This window comes from Diabrotica undecimpunctata, chromosome 1 (assembly GCF_040954645.1).
Source record: "Diabrotica undecimpunctata isolate CICGRU chromosome 1, icDiaUnde3, whole genome shotgun sequence".
In the NCBI taxonomy this organism is placed as follows: Eukaryota; Metazoa; Arthropoda; class Insecta; order Coleoptera; family Chrysomelidae; genus Diabrotica; species Diabrotica undecimpunctata.
This window is the reverse complement of record NC_092803.1, coordinates 152763106-152779429: the sequence shown is the minus strand read 5'-3', so window position 1 is coordinate 152779429 and position 16324 is coordinate 152763106. Positions and strand designations below refer to the sequence as shown.

At 31.9% G+C, this 16324-nt stretch overlaps 1 protein-coding gene across 4 annotated transcripts in view; it reads left to right on the top strand.

Moving 5' to 3' along the window:
- The first annotated feature begins 318 nt into the window (after positions 1–318).
- Positions 319–16324, top strand: part of LOC140432395 (uncharacterized) — a 56742-nt gene continuing 40736 nt past the window's right edge. For 3 of the 4 annotated variants that reach the window (XM_072520267.1, XM_072520266.1, XM_072520264.1), the window contains exon 1: positions 319–456. In XM_072520267.1, coding sequence (XP_072376368.1) covers positions 448–456 — 9 coding nt within the window. In that variant the 5' untranslated portion in view covers positions 319–447. Of the gene's footprint in view, positions 457–731; positions 1031–16324 lie in introns of those variants that run through there. The other variant, XM_072520265.1, reaches the window with a different exon arrangement.

Here is a 16324-nt window from a genome sequence, read left to right as displayed (position 1 = left end):
AGCGCACGACTTCCAAGAGTAAAAATTCACTTGGGTATAACGTTTTACTTTGATGCCAATTAACTTCCAACACATGCCCAGCTAGCTATCCCTTTTGGGGACTCAACTGGTATGGTCTTTAGAACATTTTACACCGGTAACAAAAAAAGTATATTTACTTTATATAATAATGGTAATGGGTTCTTGTAACTATACATTATTTTCCAAAAACAATAATTTTAGCAAGTTTTATTAAAAGTACGACTAAAATTTAAATCTACCAATTTCTACTTAATTTTATGATTATCTACCGAAAATAAAATGTTGATAATGGCAACACCGCTTAGTTAATAAACATAACATAATATGCAGCAGCAGCAACATTGAAAATTGAAAACAATTATTTTTTTGGTATAGGATAGGTTATAGCTTGTAGCAACAGGAACAGGAACAGCAACTTTAGTGAAAATGGATGAGGTAAGTTTTTCTTTACATTATACATGTTACATTCTTATAAAATTTAATCCATTTTATGATGTGTTTTAAAGAGTTACCCAGAATGTGTTCTGGGATTGCATGATTCATAGTTTTACTTCTGTTTTACATTTTTTTTTTACATTATAAATGTTAAACGTTAAACCTCATTGCCACTTTGTTAAAATCAACTTGAAATGGCCTTGGAAAGACTTGTTTGTTTTTTAATCACTCAAAGATAGTATAGCAAGAGGGTAAGGACATCTACAAACCTGAAATTTATTTAATTATATGAACCCACCATTCCGGGATAATCTCTACACTATGATACAGGATATATCAGTATTCCTGTAAACTATAAACAATAGTTCTGTTCTAATGTACATTCTTTTTTCCTAAATAATTGATAATTATTATTATCATTAGTTATCAAACTTATTTAATCCATGTTAAAAGTGTTTTTAATTGCATATCAAACAGTTTTTATATCAGTGGCTTGATTGTATAGTATAGAAGATAGTGACAATAACTAAATTGTTATATTCTTGTTGTTCAGGCAGCAGTAAAAATGGAGGAAGTAAGTTTTGCTTTTCATTAACATGCCTACCTGTTGCATTTCTGTTGTTACATTTCAAGGAATCAATTTTATTATAGTATCTATTAAAATGAGTATACAGAAACATGAATACATAGAAACTATATGTAGTTTGTAAATTTATAAAAATAAAAATTTAATTTAATTATTTCTAGTTACTTAGCTCATCATAAGTTTTGGGGAATCCCAGAAAAGATGGATTTGTTTTTTCTTTATTCTAAATTTAAAAGATGATGTCATTTTATATGTATATATATTATTAAAATATATTAGATGTATAAGATAACAGAAATATAATAAAAATTTAATTATTTTTATCTAGCTGATTAAAAGTTTGGGGAATCATAGAAAATGGGGATTTGTTTTTCATCGATTTTAAATTTAAAACATGCTGTAATTATATATATATACATACATATGTATATATATATATATATATATATATATATATATATATATATATATATATATATAATATATATACAGATTGAACGAATTTAAAACGGAACATACGAAATCAATGTATTTCGGCTCAACTCCGCTCTAGGTGGTTGGCCAACAAAAGGTTGTCAAATAATTATATTATAAAAATCCAAAACTTCAGCGGGCTGCTGGATTCTGAATTCTTTCAAGAACAAGTCAAAACTCCACCCAAATAGGTTGCCTAGAATCACTGAAAAAACTAGACTACATATAACACAAGCAGTTATTATGCTGTCAAACCACTTATCGCTTCCTTATAGTCCAAGAGATAGAGCCGAAATTTTGAACTGATCAGTAATATGACATTTCCCTATTGGAATATATTCATTGTAACTGGGTTAAGACTTTGCCTTACAGGCAGACGCCCCTCGTGGTACAGGGGGTGGCTATACAGGGATGAAGTTGTCATTTTTTTCGGAAAAATTAACGATCGATAATATGGCTGAAAATTTGCCCAGAGTAAGATCTTGGTATAACTAGACGAGAATGCAGCAACTACAGAGGTATAACTCTCCTGAGTATCCCTTCCAAAGTTTACGAACGAGTACTGGAGAAAAGACTACTACAAGAAGTAGACCATAAGCTGGAGCAGTCACAGAGCGGTTTCAGGAAGGGAAGAAGCATCCATGACCATGTTTTTACACTCAAGCATCTAATACAAAATGCACGAAATACAAGCACGGAACTATACCAACCCTTCATAGACCTCGAAAAAGCATTTGATAGAACCCTGCGAACCGAAATAGACAAAAGCCTAAGAAACAGAGAAGTAGACAGCAAACTCAGAAAAACTATTATGAGCCTATACAAGAACACAAGAAACAGAGTAAGAACAGATAATATGGAATCAGAAGAGTTTAGAGTCAATGATGGCTTACGACAAGGAGGTGTACTAGGCCCCATCCTGTTCAATATTGTACTAGATGTAATGAAAGAAACTAGAGAAGAAACATCGAGGATATTTGTTGGACATAGAAACCTGGAAATGATACAGATGACCTCGTCATATTTGGAAGAAACGAGGACGCACTTAAGAGAAACCTCCAGATATGGAGAGATAAACTAGAAAAACGTAACCTGAGAATTAATGAAAGTAAAACCAAGGTCATGGTATGTGGGAAAACAGACCAACATACAAACATTAAAATAAATAACTATATTTTAGAACAAGTCGAGACCTTTAAATACCTGGGAGTGCAACTAGAGAGTAGGGGTACACAAGAAGCAGAGATAAACAATCGAATAGCAAACGCTTCCCGGATATATCACGCAATTAAGAGCACATTCCTATCGAAAAAAGAAGTATCCCAAAAAGCAAAGATAGCTATCTACAACACAGTTTTTGTACCTATCTTAACATTTGGATGTGAAAGCTGGACGCTCACCACCAGACTAAAAAATAAACTGCAAAGTATTTCAATGAAGTATCTAAGAAGAGTACTAGGGGTGACCAGAATGGACAGGATACGGAACGAGGAAATAAGAGAACGCCTTAAAGTCCAATCAATAGAGAAGAAAATCGAAGAAGCCCAACTGAGATGGTACGGCCACATGGTAAGGATGGATAAAAAAAGCCAAGTGAAACAATTGTGGGAAGCGAGAAGAACCTTGAAAAGACCGAGGGGCAGACCCATGAAGACCTGGGATGATGAAATTGCCGCCATCCTAGACAGGAGAGGAGTCACCAAGGAGCTGAAGAAATTGGCAAGCAACAAGAAGAATTGGAGGAAGTTTGTATATGAAACCTAAAAAGAGACTTTACACCCAACACCTTAGGGTAGAAGGGTTATTGATTATATATATATATATATATATATATATATATATATATATATATATATATATATATATATATATATATATATATATATCTACGGCATAAAGTGGACTCCGCCCATGTTAAAATTCAGGTTTAATTGAGCTCCGTGGTCAAGTGGATACCGATATACGGAGCTCACTTGACCATTCCATAATATTGGTTCTGTCGATTCATCAACATGTAGAGTTTATTAATTTATAAAAATTTTTTGGAGCCCGTAAATACCCCTGTATCATAAATGTATATCGTTTAGTTCACGTGTATATATTATAGGGGTCGTTCAGATCTTTTTCATTGTATATTTGAACCATACGTTTATCGATTTAAGTAAGCTCTGAGAGTTTGGCAACTGTGCGATTATACCGTATATTTTCAACATATACCCTGAACGGTTTATATGGGCTCCTTATTTTTATCTACTATTTGTAGACAGTGTAATGTCATATGCATTACACTGTGACAGAGGATATCTTATTACCTGGTATAACTACGTACTAAAAGGTAACTGGTTCTTTAAAAAACAGGTATATAGATACAAAAGGATTTCGGCTTATTATTTAATGGAATCTTCGCTTGCATAGAAAATTTTATTTTTTCTGCATTTTTAGAAATATTGTTTTTTTATTTAATATAATTTATTAGTTCAATGCCGAATTGGATGTTTTTTTTTATTACAGAAATTTCGTAATGTATTTTGTTTACGTGAGTATGTCTTTGTACGTTTTATGTAAGCACCCGATTAATAAAAACTACTTTTATTTCATCTACTCTTCTGCGATATCTTGTATAAAGCTTTTTTATTATTTTAGTTCTGGTCTTATTTGTATACTTGATATCTCGTATACTATATATCTCGATAGAAGGTTATCTCAAAATAAATATGGTTAAGTGCTGCAATAGATATTTTTGTGTTAAAATGGGTAGTAGTGTTGTGCACAAAACGAAAGAATGGTTAATTTGTCTATCAAGGTATATTCGGCAGCAGAAGCATATAGTGCAAGCGTCTATGTTTTAAAGTCTATTTTTAGCTGACAAGCTTGCGAAGAATATTATTTCTGGTCCTCAATTTACCTTTTAGTTTTAAACAATGATCTGTGACTGATCCCGTGGGATACAAACTATTTTCAAGAAATTTATAGGAAGTCTACAGTTCAACAATTTCATGACATTATTGGATGTTCAGTTTGTGAAAGCGTCTATGTTAGGGAAATTGAGGAGCGCACATGATTTTTTCAGGGGTTTTGGCTGAAAATTTATTCATAGTTTATTTTTATTGTGCAATAATAGGTGTATCGTCTTTATAATATTAGTCCTATTATCTACTGGTATAAGTTGATCGTTTGGGTAAATGTTATACAGTGTAGGTGCTTTTATGCTACCCCAAGCAAGACCGTTCTTCATCTGCTATTCTTAACATTGAGTGATACAAAAAATATTCTCTTGTGTAGGCATACGCAAATAATATAAGTGAGTTTGTTATCTAAGGGGATATCATATAGTTTTTCGAGAAATATTTGGTAATTTAAGGTGTCGTAAGCGGCATTTAGATTGAAAAATACCACCCCTGATACCCGATATTTTCGTAGCCGTCTTTGATGTGTTGGGTAAGATTTAGCATTTGTAATGTACATGATCTTCCCTATCTATAGCCACTTTTGTCTTTTAATTTGAGCTTTCTTAAAATATCGGTGAAATCATATTAACGATCTTGTGCAAAAGTATTTTAAATAGCTGACAAAATAAAGATATTGGCCGATAGTTTTTGTGTTCGTTGGAGTTTTTGCCAGGTTTAAGCGAAGTAACAACTTTGGCTTGTCTCTAGATTTTGGGTGTTTCCATAATTTGAATACAGTTGTTCATCATCCGGATAAGCCATTGTGGTGTTTTTGGTCTAGATTTCGTAATAAGCTTTGTGCTCAGATCCTCAATGTCGGTAGTTGTATTATTTTTCATTAAATATGTAAATGGTGGATCCAAGCTCAACATCGTTGAAAGGTTCTCTGAAAGCTGACTGGTGTTGTCCTTTCTTACTTTGAGTTATTCTTTGCTTTTTTTCCGACAGAGATAGCATGTCTATATCTATAATGTGGTTTTCAGCGATAAGCTTTATACCAAATACCCTACGTTAGGCCCTATATGTGTTTCCTGCACTAGAAATAAGTCAGATTCGTGTTTAGCGCATATGTCTGATAAGTTTAAGTAAAGCAAAGTTTCTTGATCTCTAGATATACCCTTAACAGTTATAAACATATGTTATTAGAATAGTTGGTCCTAAAAAGGACCAATTTAACAAAATCATATTAAAGGGGTGACTGAAGAATTAGCCGATTAATTATTTAATCATTACCCTGGGTATGCCCGATTGTGGTGATCTTCTTAGTACTTAAATTTTCGTAAAGGCTCGTTCTTTGAACCCCATAAGTAATGCCTAATATTTTACTTTTTATTAAAAATTTAAATTTTACATGCAGTGTATTACTTTTTGATGATATTTCGAATCAGATTTGTATAGTAATAATTTAAGGTATTAAAGAGCCTGTTTGTGGTAAATAAATAGGTTTGTGATATCGTTCGTAACTCATATATAGATAATAAAAAAATAAACAGTTAAAATAGGTGTAAAAAATTTCAAATTCATACATCGGCGCCATTGTTCAGGCGATGAATTTATCACAGATATCAAAGGTTACATTTTAATTCAAGGTTCTATTTGCGTATTTTCAATATTATAAGAGTAGGAAAAGACATGTTTATGCTTTTATTTTTTTTTAAATCTATTCTATTTTCTTTCTAGAGTTCCGTCTTTTTTGAACGACCTGTGGTCTTTTTTCAATTGGACACTTGTCTAAGGCTATGACAAATACTCTGTCCTCTGCTATTCTACATTAATATGACTGATTCATTTTCTCTTTCTTGCAGCTATTTTATTGTTTATCCTGTCAATCCTGTGTATCTTTTTCTTCTTCTTCTTCTTCTTTTTATATAGACATGACTCTGTCTGTTTTTCAATGTGTCTCCAGTAAGTTGCCGTTCCATGGTTTTCGTGGTCTTCTTACTGATCGTCTTCCTATTGGGTAACCGTCTCTTGCCATGTCTACTACTCCATTTGTTGTCATTCGGCTTATATGATCTTTCCATTCTACTCTTGTATTTCTTAACCAGTTCTTGATGTTCTTCACCTTGTATCTACATCTTATATCTGTACTTCTAGCTCTGCCCCATAGTGTCTTACCATCAATTTTTCTAAGTGTTTTTATCTCTGTTGTTTCTAACATCCTTTTTGTTCTCTCTGTGTCAGGTCTTGTTTCTGCTGCGTATGTCATTATTGGTCCGATAACTGTTTTGTAAATTCTGCCTGTGGTTTCTTTCCCGATATTTTTATTTCTTCATATTGTTTCATTTAGGCAGCCTGCGGCTCTGTTTGCTCTATTCAGTGGATCTTCCACTTAAGTTTCGAGCTTTCCGTAGCTAGATAGTATGATACCTAGATATTAAAACTCCATCACTTGTTCTATTATCTGACCTTCCAGCTCCAATTAACATATTAGTAAACTTGCTGTTGTAACCATGCATTTTGTCTCTTTTGAGGAAATTAACATGTTAAATTTTCTGGCGGTTATATGAAATTGGTGTAGCATACGTTGTAAATCATCTTCACTTTGAAAGAATAGTATTGCGTCGTCTGCATAGCAGATTATTTTAATTTGTTTTTCTCCCATTTGGTATCCTCTTTTATTTCTTACTTTTTTATTATTTCATCCATAATCCGGTTGAACAATAGAGGACTCATTAAATCTCCCTGTCTTATCCCATTACCAGCTTCAATAGGGTCGGTTAGTTCTTCTTCTACTTTTACTTTTATTGTGTTGTTTTGGTATATATTTTCGATTGTTTTGATTATTCAATGAAATTGACATTAATTTGATAGTTTTCATTTTATTAGTACTGATGGTATATAACTAGCATCTGTTGGTACTATATATCAATTTAAACATGTGGAAGTAAGAGAACTCTCTTGTTAGTAATTTCGGTGTAAATTATGATGAAACCAGAAATAACCCATAATATTATCCCACACCTCAAAGGTCTGCCTCGCGGTATCTGGGAGACGCAATAATTCGCTTTTGATAGATAAAAACAAAAACCCACTAAGACAAACACAACATAAATCAAAAAAATCCGTCAACCTGTCAATAGGGACATACAATATTAGATCAATGTCTACGGATGAAAAAGTACATGAATTGGAAGAAGAATTAACAAACATAAAATGAGATATCATAGGCCTATCAGAAACTCGACGAAAAGAAGAAACCCGAATACAGCCTATGTCATACTTAAAATAAGAAGAACATCAATTAAAATTATCCAGGTATATGCCCCCATGACAGCTTATGATGACGAAGATATCGAACTATTTTATGAAGATATATCAAAGGCTATGGAAGAACATAAAAATCGTCTTATACTAGTAATTCGAGATTTCAATGCCAAACTGGGTAGAAAACTAAACAAGGAAGAAACTAAAATAGGAGAATTCGGGTATGGTCAGAGAAATGATAGAGGTGCTACTTTGATAAACTACCTAGAAGAAAAGCATCTATACGCAATAAACTCCTTTTACAAAAAGAAGCCCCAACGAAAGTGGACATGGATCAGCCCTAATGGATCCACAAAAAATGAGATCGACTACATACTGTCCACGGAACGATATATCATTAAAGATGTAACAGTTCTTAACAGATTCACAACAGGTAGCGATCACTGGTTGGTCAGAGCAAAAATTAGTGTTGACGGTAACTATGAAATGAAAAGAAAAATAATTAAAAACTGGGATCTAATAGATAGAAACAAACTAGGGCAATATAAAGAGATATACAAAGACCTTTTAAAAGAACAACTTACTTAAAAATTAGACAGTGATGACAAAGATATAGATGAAATAGACAACATACTTACAGCAACGATGATTACTTCAGGAAAAGAAATAGCCAAAAAGGATCTAAAAAAGAACAACTATATATCAACAGAAACAAAGAAGCTTATGGATAAAAGAAGGACGCTATAGAATATGTAGAAATCAATAAAACAATAAGCAGAATGATAAGAGAAAATAAGAGAAAAGAACAAGAAATAAAAATAGAAAAGGTAATACAAAACAACAAAAATATGAAATGCTTAAGACCGAAATTAGGTAAGTGTGAAATAAACAAAATAAAAGATGAAAACGGACTAGAAACAGACATTAAAGATGACATTATAAATATTATCCACCATTTCTACTCAGAACTATACAAAACAAAAAAGGAACCACCAGAAACAATTAAAAACCAACTTAAGGCTAAAGTAAAAAATGTCAACTCAGAGCTATAGCCAGAAATAAGCAAATCAGAAATAAAGAAGGCATTGAAAGAAATGAAAAACAGAAAAGATGGAATAACTGCAGATATGCTGAAATATGGTGGAAAAGTGGTAATTAACACTCTACATTCCCTTTTTAACAAGATATTAAAAGAAAAAAGAATCCCAAACAACTGGAAGGAATCCGTAACCATTATCCTACACAAGAAAGGGGATAAAGCAGATATAAAAAACTACCGTCTCATAACACTCCTCAATGTAATGTATAAACTCCCAACAAAAATTTTAACCAATAGATTGACGACAAAATTCGATGGATACCCAACAAGCTGGTTTTAGAAAGGGATTCAGCAAAAGTGACCATTTACTAAGTATGAAAATACTTATAGAACGAGCAAATGAATACCATATTCCTCTATATATAGCGTTCATAGATTTCGAAAAGGCTTTCGACAGTGTCGAACATTGGGCAGTGAAAAGTTCTTTGATTAACAGCAGAATCGACCACAGATATACGGAACTAATAGCCAATATATATAAGGAAGCCAAAACAACAATTAAAGGATATGAATAAACAAAATCAATACAAATAAATAGAGGCGTGAGACACAATATCACCGAAACTTTTCAATCAGGCTCTGGAAGATATTTTTAAAAGATTAGAATGGGAAGAAAAAGGTATAAAAATTTGTGGACAACGCTTGAACCATCTAATATACGCTGATGACATCGCATTGATAACAGATAAATGAAAAGAATTATTTGAAATGATGAAAGAACTGGACGTAGAAGCTGGAAAGATAGGCCTTATTATGAATTACAGCAAGACCAAAATTATAACAAATACAGATGAAAACATCACAATGAGGATCGGACAAGATGAAGTAGAACAAGTTCAGGATTATATATATATCTGGGTCAAACTATAAAACGTAACAAAGAAAACCAAACAGCAGAGATAAAAAGACGAGTTAGACTGGCATGGGCGGCATTTGGCAAACTAAGCTACATTCTTAAAAACAAAAGATATCCACAGCATCTTAAGACTAAAGTATACAATCAATGCGTACTCACTGTTCTAGCTTATGGTTCTCAAACGTGGACATTTACAAAAGCAAACATGGACATAACCATAAAAACCCAAAGAGCAATGGAAAGACAAATGTTGCACATAAGACTAATGGATAAAAAGAGAAACGAGTGGATAAGAGAGAAAACAAAAGTGAGGGATGTTAGACAAGAAGTTGCAAAATTGAAATGGAGATTTGTCGGGCACAATATAAGACAAAAAGAAGACCGATGGAACAAAATTCTTATAAGTTGAAGACCGTGGGAATATAAACGAAGCAGAGGAAGGCCCCAAATGAGATGGGCAGATGATATCAAGAAGCACGTGGGCTCTAGGTGGATGACTATACCGACAGACAGAGAAGAATGGAAAAGGATTGGGAAGGCCTATGTCCAAAGATGGACCGAAAAAGGCTAATTAGATAGAGACAGATTCTCCCCGTGTGATCTTAGTATTTCCGTTGATTGAATAGTATAGGGTATCCAATATTTTAATTAACGGTATGTCAGAGTTTTATTAATTTTTATATATATTTGCAAAATGAAGAAGAAAGTTCAGTACAGGCAGTTAAACAGCTGATCTGTCAATTTAGAAGTAAGAGCAAGTACCAACTTGCTGAAAAGCATACCATACACAAAAGGGATAATAAAATGTACTGCACAAACTATAGCGATATAAGCTATATATAAGCTATACATCTATTAATTATTAGGATATACAATATTTTTTCTAATACACCTGGAACGATTGAGTGAATAATCAATTATTGACTATTAAGCAGTTAATTAGAAATGTTGGGAATACAAAAAAAAAACATTAAACTAGTTATTTATAGATTTTAAACAAACACTGATATAATCATAAGAATAAAACTATGAAATACCATGGCAGAACTTACTGTCGACTTATTTTCAAATGTATTGCAAAGAGCTTTAAAAAATGTGAACGAATTATTAACAGCTGTTTTGAAAACTAAATATTATGAGACGAATTGGGGATATTATATTACACAAACTAAACCGCTTGCCTACAAAAATATTAGGGAAATATGATACGACGCGAAAGACTAATGACTTTACAGCTAATTGCCACATAAGTATCAATGTAACTATAGCTCGCAAAATGGGTTCAATTACATTGCAATTTTTAAATTTTTCGTGATAAAATGAAGTGATTGATTGTTGTTTTGAAAAGGTAAGTTGTTTTTTATTTTTGTATTCCTATCATCTGATATTGTAATATCAACAACATTTTTCATAATATATTCTGAAATGCGCTTTCTCTTACTGATAACGAACAAAAGTTTTATTAACTTCTCGTTAATATAATTATGAAGGAATTTAGATTTTTATCTTGTTCTTACTATAGTTCTAAAGCACAAATGTAGTCATAGTCTACCGTATATTTTTCATAGTGGTCATAGTTTTTAATTGTAGTATAGCTTATGTGTTTATAATAACTAGCGCATAGAAAATAATAAAAATTTTTACCCTGTGCTTTATGCTTATTATCCTTTATTGTATTGGAACATCTAGAAGTATAGCAATACATTTTAATTGTTGAACAAAAGAGAAAATAAAAACACTTTTTGTGGTGTGCCACTTAACCATACACAAAATTGTACACAAATAGTCAAATGGTAGTAAAAGTTTCCGATATAGGCCGCCAGACGGCAGAGGCACCGCCGCGCTCTATGTCTATACTATGAGATGTTTTTCATACAGTTTTCGGATCAGATTTTTTCAAAACATCAAATTACATCTTCTTTTTGCCTTTCTTTATTTAGGCTAACCGCTACTGCTTTTTTCTTCAGCGTTTCTTCTTAATCTACATTAATGTTTATATTTACAATTCTTTCTGGAACGAGCTATAATTTTTCTCAAATAACCATTTTGTGTGGTTTAGTCGCCTTAAGGTTTAGCATGCTTTATCAGATGCTCTTTAAAGTCCCTTTTAATATTAATATCGTTTGAGAAATTTTTCCCAGATACTTATATTTCGTTTTGATTTTCAATCTTCTTTTAATGTTAGTTTAAATGGTCCAGTAGTGTGTTCGTACAGTTCAGTTATAAGCAAAATTAGGTGTTGTACACCTAATTCTTTTAGTATCAGTCATAAGTGTATCCATTTGACTCTGTCGAACGCTTTACGATAATCTATAAAACAAATCCATAGTGGGATATTGAATTCCCTAGACTTTTATACTTTTTTTTGGACTATTATAATAATAGCTTTAAAATTAAATGTTTAGTGAAAATCTCTACGCGACTTTAATGCATTAAATATTTTAATTAAAAATCGACATATCTATTGAAATTAGGCAGTAAAAAAGTATGTTATTAAAGATAGATTTATAAATTATTGTAGTTTAAATTCAACTACGCTATAAAACAAACATTGCATGTCTTAAACTGCAGTAATCCAAAAATTACAAAGATCTTCCTGTTGTTTGAGTTTTCTTTAATTATATTAATAGGAAAACAAGCATTATAGTCCTACCGAAGGGGCTTCTACTTTCATAAACTGTTACACGATTACTCTATCCGATGTACGTACATTTATGAACTAAATGTTTTAGTGACAATGCCTTTTAATAAAAAATACTAATTAATAAAAATGGAAACTTAACTTTTCCACGTTTATAATAAACACTTTCTTATGTTTAAAAATATATAAAACAAGTAATATAAATTACCGCCTTGTTTATTAAAACTAAAAAGTAAAATAAAGGTATATGTCGGTTAACAATTTATATTTAACTACATAAATTAGCCAAATAGTCCTCAAATTCCTCCATGATTAAATTGATGGATATTTAAATAAATTTCCAGGTCCAGAATGTACCTGCTGTAAAATTTGAAAATCTACTACTAATACAATTATTGGCAACATCGCAGGAGTTTAGAAGTATATGCAATATCGTAAATACGGATCCCACAAATGGTTTATCCTTTTGTGGAGTCCACTTAATCCTACGTGTTGGTCGGAGTCTACATAAAGCGCTACTCAGATAATAAAATACACGGTGTATATTCTACTGGAGTTAGTATAATACCGTTTTAGAACGGAGCTTACATTAACCGCTAGATGTATATATATATATATATATATATATATATATATATATATATATATATATATATATATATATATATATATATATATATATACCATGTAGAAAGGAAGATAATAAATTCTTCATTAAGATAAATTTGAAAGAAAAATAGTAGCAGCTTGTGATATTTGAGTTTGCTGATGCAAAAACTAGTACCAGTCAAGGATCAAATGTATAAGATTATTTCAGAATAAATATCAGACATATAGATTTTTTGACTTCACAATTTGAAGAGTGATATTTTGTTATAATAAAACACATGGGCTGCCTAATGCCTCTGCTTAAATCACGTCACAATTATATAAGTACCTACTTATTTGCAAAAATTATTTTGGCTAAAATAATAACTAGGGTGAACGTACCAATTTCTGACTAAATCAGGATTTTTGGAATTAAAAAATTAATATAAAATTTAATCACTAGTTTTTCAACGTAAAACTTCTAGAATTTATTAGCATTTATTGTGTATTTTAAAAATACATTTAATATTATAATGTATCTTTGACATAACCTATGTTTTTTAATTATTAAAAATTATTTGACAAATTCACTAATAACCGACCCCTTTTTCCAGTTTTAGACCACTTATGCACCAATATTCGAGCACATGAAAAGTACATTTATAAAACACCTTTTTATTCTTTAAATATTTATTTAGAGTAAAAATTTATAAAACAATTCATTACAGAACTGTTGTCAATTTTACACTGTACCTATACTATTCTACCAAACATTATAGTTCTTGAGAGTTACTTCAAATGTAATAGTTGACTGTTGATGCTTCGTACTGATTATCAGAGTTGGTTTTAATATATATACAACTTGACCTTTTTCAATTACAGCTTTATCAGGGACATTGGAAAAGAAGAATTTGCTTTCACATTTGTTACTTTTTCTTAAACAAGAAATTTCACTTTCTTCGTTCTCCTTTATTTTTACAACTTGACGTATATAATATGCTTCTTTGCCTCCACCTTCCGTAGGAAATTTTACCAAAGCAAAGTATCCTTCTTCAGGATCTTTAAGATCTTCTGGATTTGGAGAGGGGGGTCTCGATTGTAGGTCTGAAAATTCTGCATCTTCCTCTTCAGATGATAATGATGATAAAGACTTTTCTAATAGCTTCTTTCTTTTCTTCATATTTTTTCTATATCCGTTAATTGTATTGCTGTCCTTCTTTTTTGTAACTCTTCTTTTTTGGTTTTCTTTTCAAGTCTTTCTTTTTTCTTTTGTTCTTTTTGTATTTCTTCTTTATCTTTTTTCTTCCAGTATTCAACCCAAGCTCCAGCACCTACTGCATGTGAAAGCTTGATCCTTCTTCTACTTCTTCCTCCCTTTTTAACTGGTGATTGTGTTGGCCAAGTAACACAGTCGGCAAAAGCAGGATTTACCCCTGTTTGAGTAGACCTACCAGATTTTGGTGTAGTGAACAACTCTGACTTAGAAACTATTTATGACTATTTATGACTATTTATTTAAGAAACTTTAATAGGGCAGAATACTGAAACGTCTGCTGGTTGTAAAATATGAGTGACATTGGGCAGCAATGAATACAAGATGATACCATTTTCCTTACAAAAAGTAGCAGCTTCAAAGCTTATGTGCGATCTGTGTCCATCGACTCTGTATAAAACTGGAAATGTCATATTTCTTTCTTTATGTATGGCAACAAACTGTTTGTAACATATTCATAAACCATTTGTGAATTCATCCATCCACTTTTAGATCTGCCTAATGACCAGCTAGGATTTACGTTTCTGCTAATTTCTGCAGGTATCCTTTCATATGGATAAATGATGCAAGGAGGTGCCATATTTCCACTACCTGTAAATGTTACCATTACCGTAATACATTCCTTATCACTATCTTGAACCTGATACATATCTTTAAATCCTTTAGGACCTATAACTAAAGAGGTTCCTGGGTTAGTTCGAAAACCCAATTCATCCCCATTGAGAATTCTGGAAGGATTTTTTAGCAGATCGCTATTTCCAGTTTCTTCTATTATATAAGTTTCCAAGTTCTGATGCCATTCACGAATTGCATGCTCAGTTACCAACCCTCTTGCTAAACCAAGAGCTTCAGGTTTATGCAGTGAAATACTTGGATGTCACTTAAAAAAAAGATCGAGCCACTTTCTTCCAGATCTTTCTTGAGTAAATGGACTTGGTCGTCGATCTTTTTTTAATACCTCTTGAACAGCATCAATTAGTTGTCTTGGTTCAACCGGTATTCCTCTTTTGGACATTCCCTTCAACCAACAAACTAGTAGGTTTTCTTCCTGCAAAATGAGAAAATGGTTACTCACAAATCAATAGAAAATTCTATATAGAAATACATGTTTACTAAAAAGATAGACCTACTTACATCTGAAGTTAGAATAGTTGGCGGACCCTTTCTAGCATCCAAAGATGTTTTTTCTTTTAATTTGTCCATAAATGTGGCATGGGGAATGTTATACTTCCTCTCAGTTTCCCGTATTTTTGCTCCATCACGAACTTCATTAATAACATTGACTAAATCGTCTTTAGAAGAATTTTTAGGCATCTAAAATAAATAATTTGATTACTGTACCAATTTATGACCACCATTTTACTCCAGTAGCCGACCACTGGTCGGTTATTGGACAGAAATTAGATTTACATATAAAAGTTAAAGTCCCCTATTGGTACTACTAGCAACTGTCTATTTAACAAAACATCCGTGGATATAAACCCAAACCAGAAAGCGACCAGCTGGTCGTCTAATGGAAAAGTTTTACAATGGTGAACCATAAAGCGACCACCATAAATTAATCACTTAGTTAGAGATATTTAGAAAAATAACAAATTAACTGTATTTATTACACTTTTATAATGAGTAACATCACATTTCAACATTAAAAAAGTTAAAAAAACATTTGATGTAATTCGATAAAAATTAATAGCCTCTAATAGCTATCTAGTTGCACGCTCATAGATTTAACTTATTGGCAGTGTTGCCGATACACCAAAAGTCTCACTTCCTTTAAACTTGCTTTGAAAAAATAAACGAAACTACCCTACATACCTAAAACCACGTAGTATACGTGGGCGGTGCAATAATTTTTGAACATTCTAAGATTCTCTTAGTTTTAATATTTGTTTGACTGGTAAGACTGGTCGGTAACTGGTGCATGGTCGGTTACTGGTGCATTCACCCAATTGGGTAAAATAAGATTATTTATCATTTCTGAACTAATTAAAATATTGTAAGTACTTTACCACCTGTTGGTAACCAAGCAGTATTCAACAGTGGTGACATTTATCTGTGACACTGAGTTTAAAGTTGATTAATCTTACTGTCCAACAATGAATGTATATTTTTATAAACATCTTTAAGCAGTAGTCACCAAGCATGATTTTTCCTTGATGCCTTTTCTATATTTAAAATACATATGTCCTGGAAAAA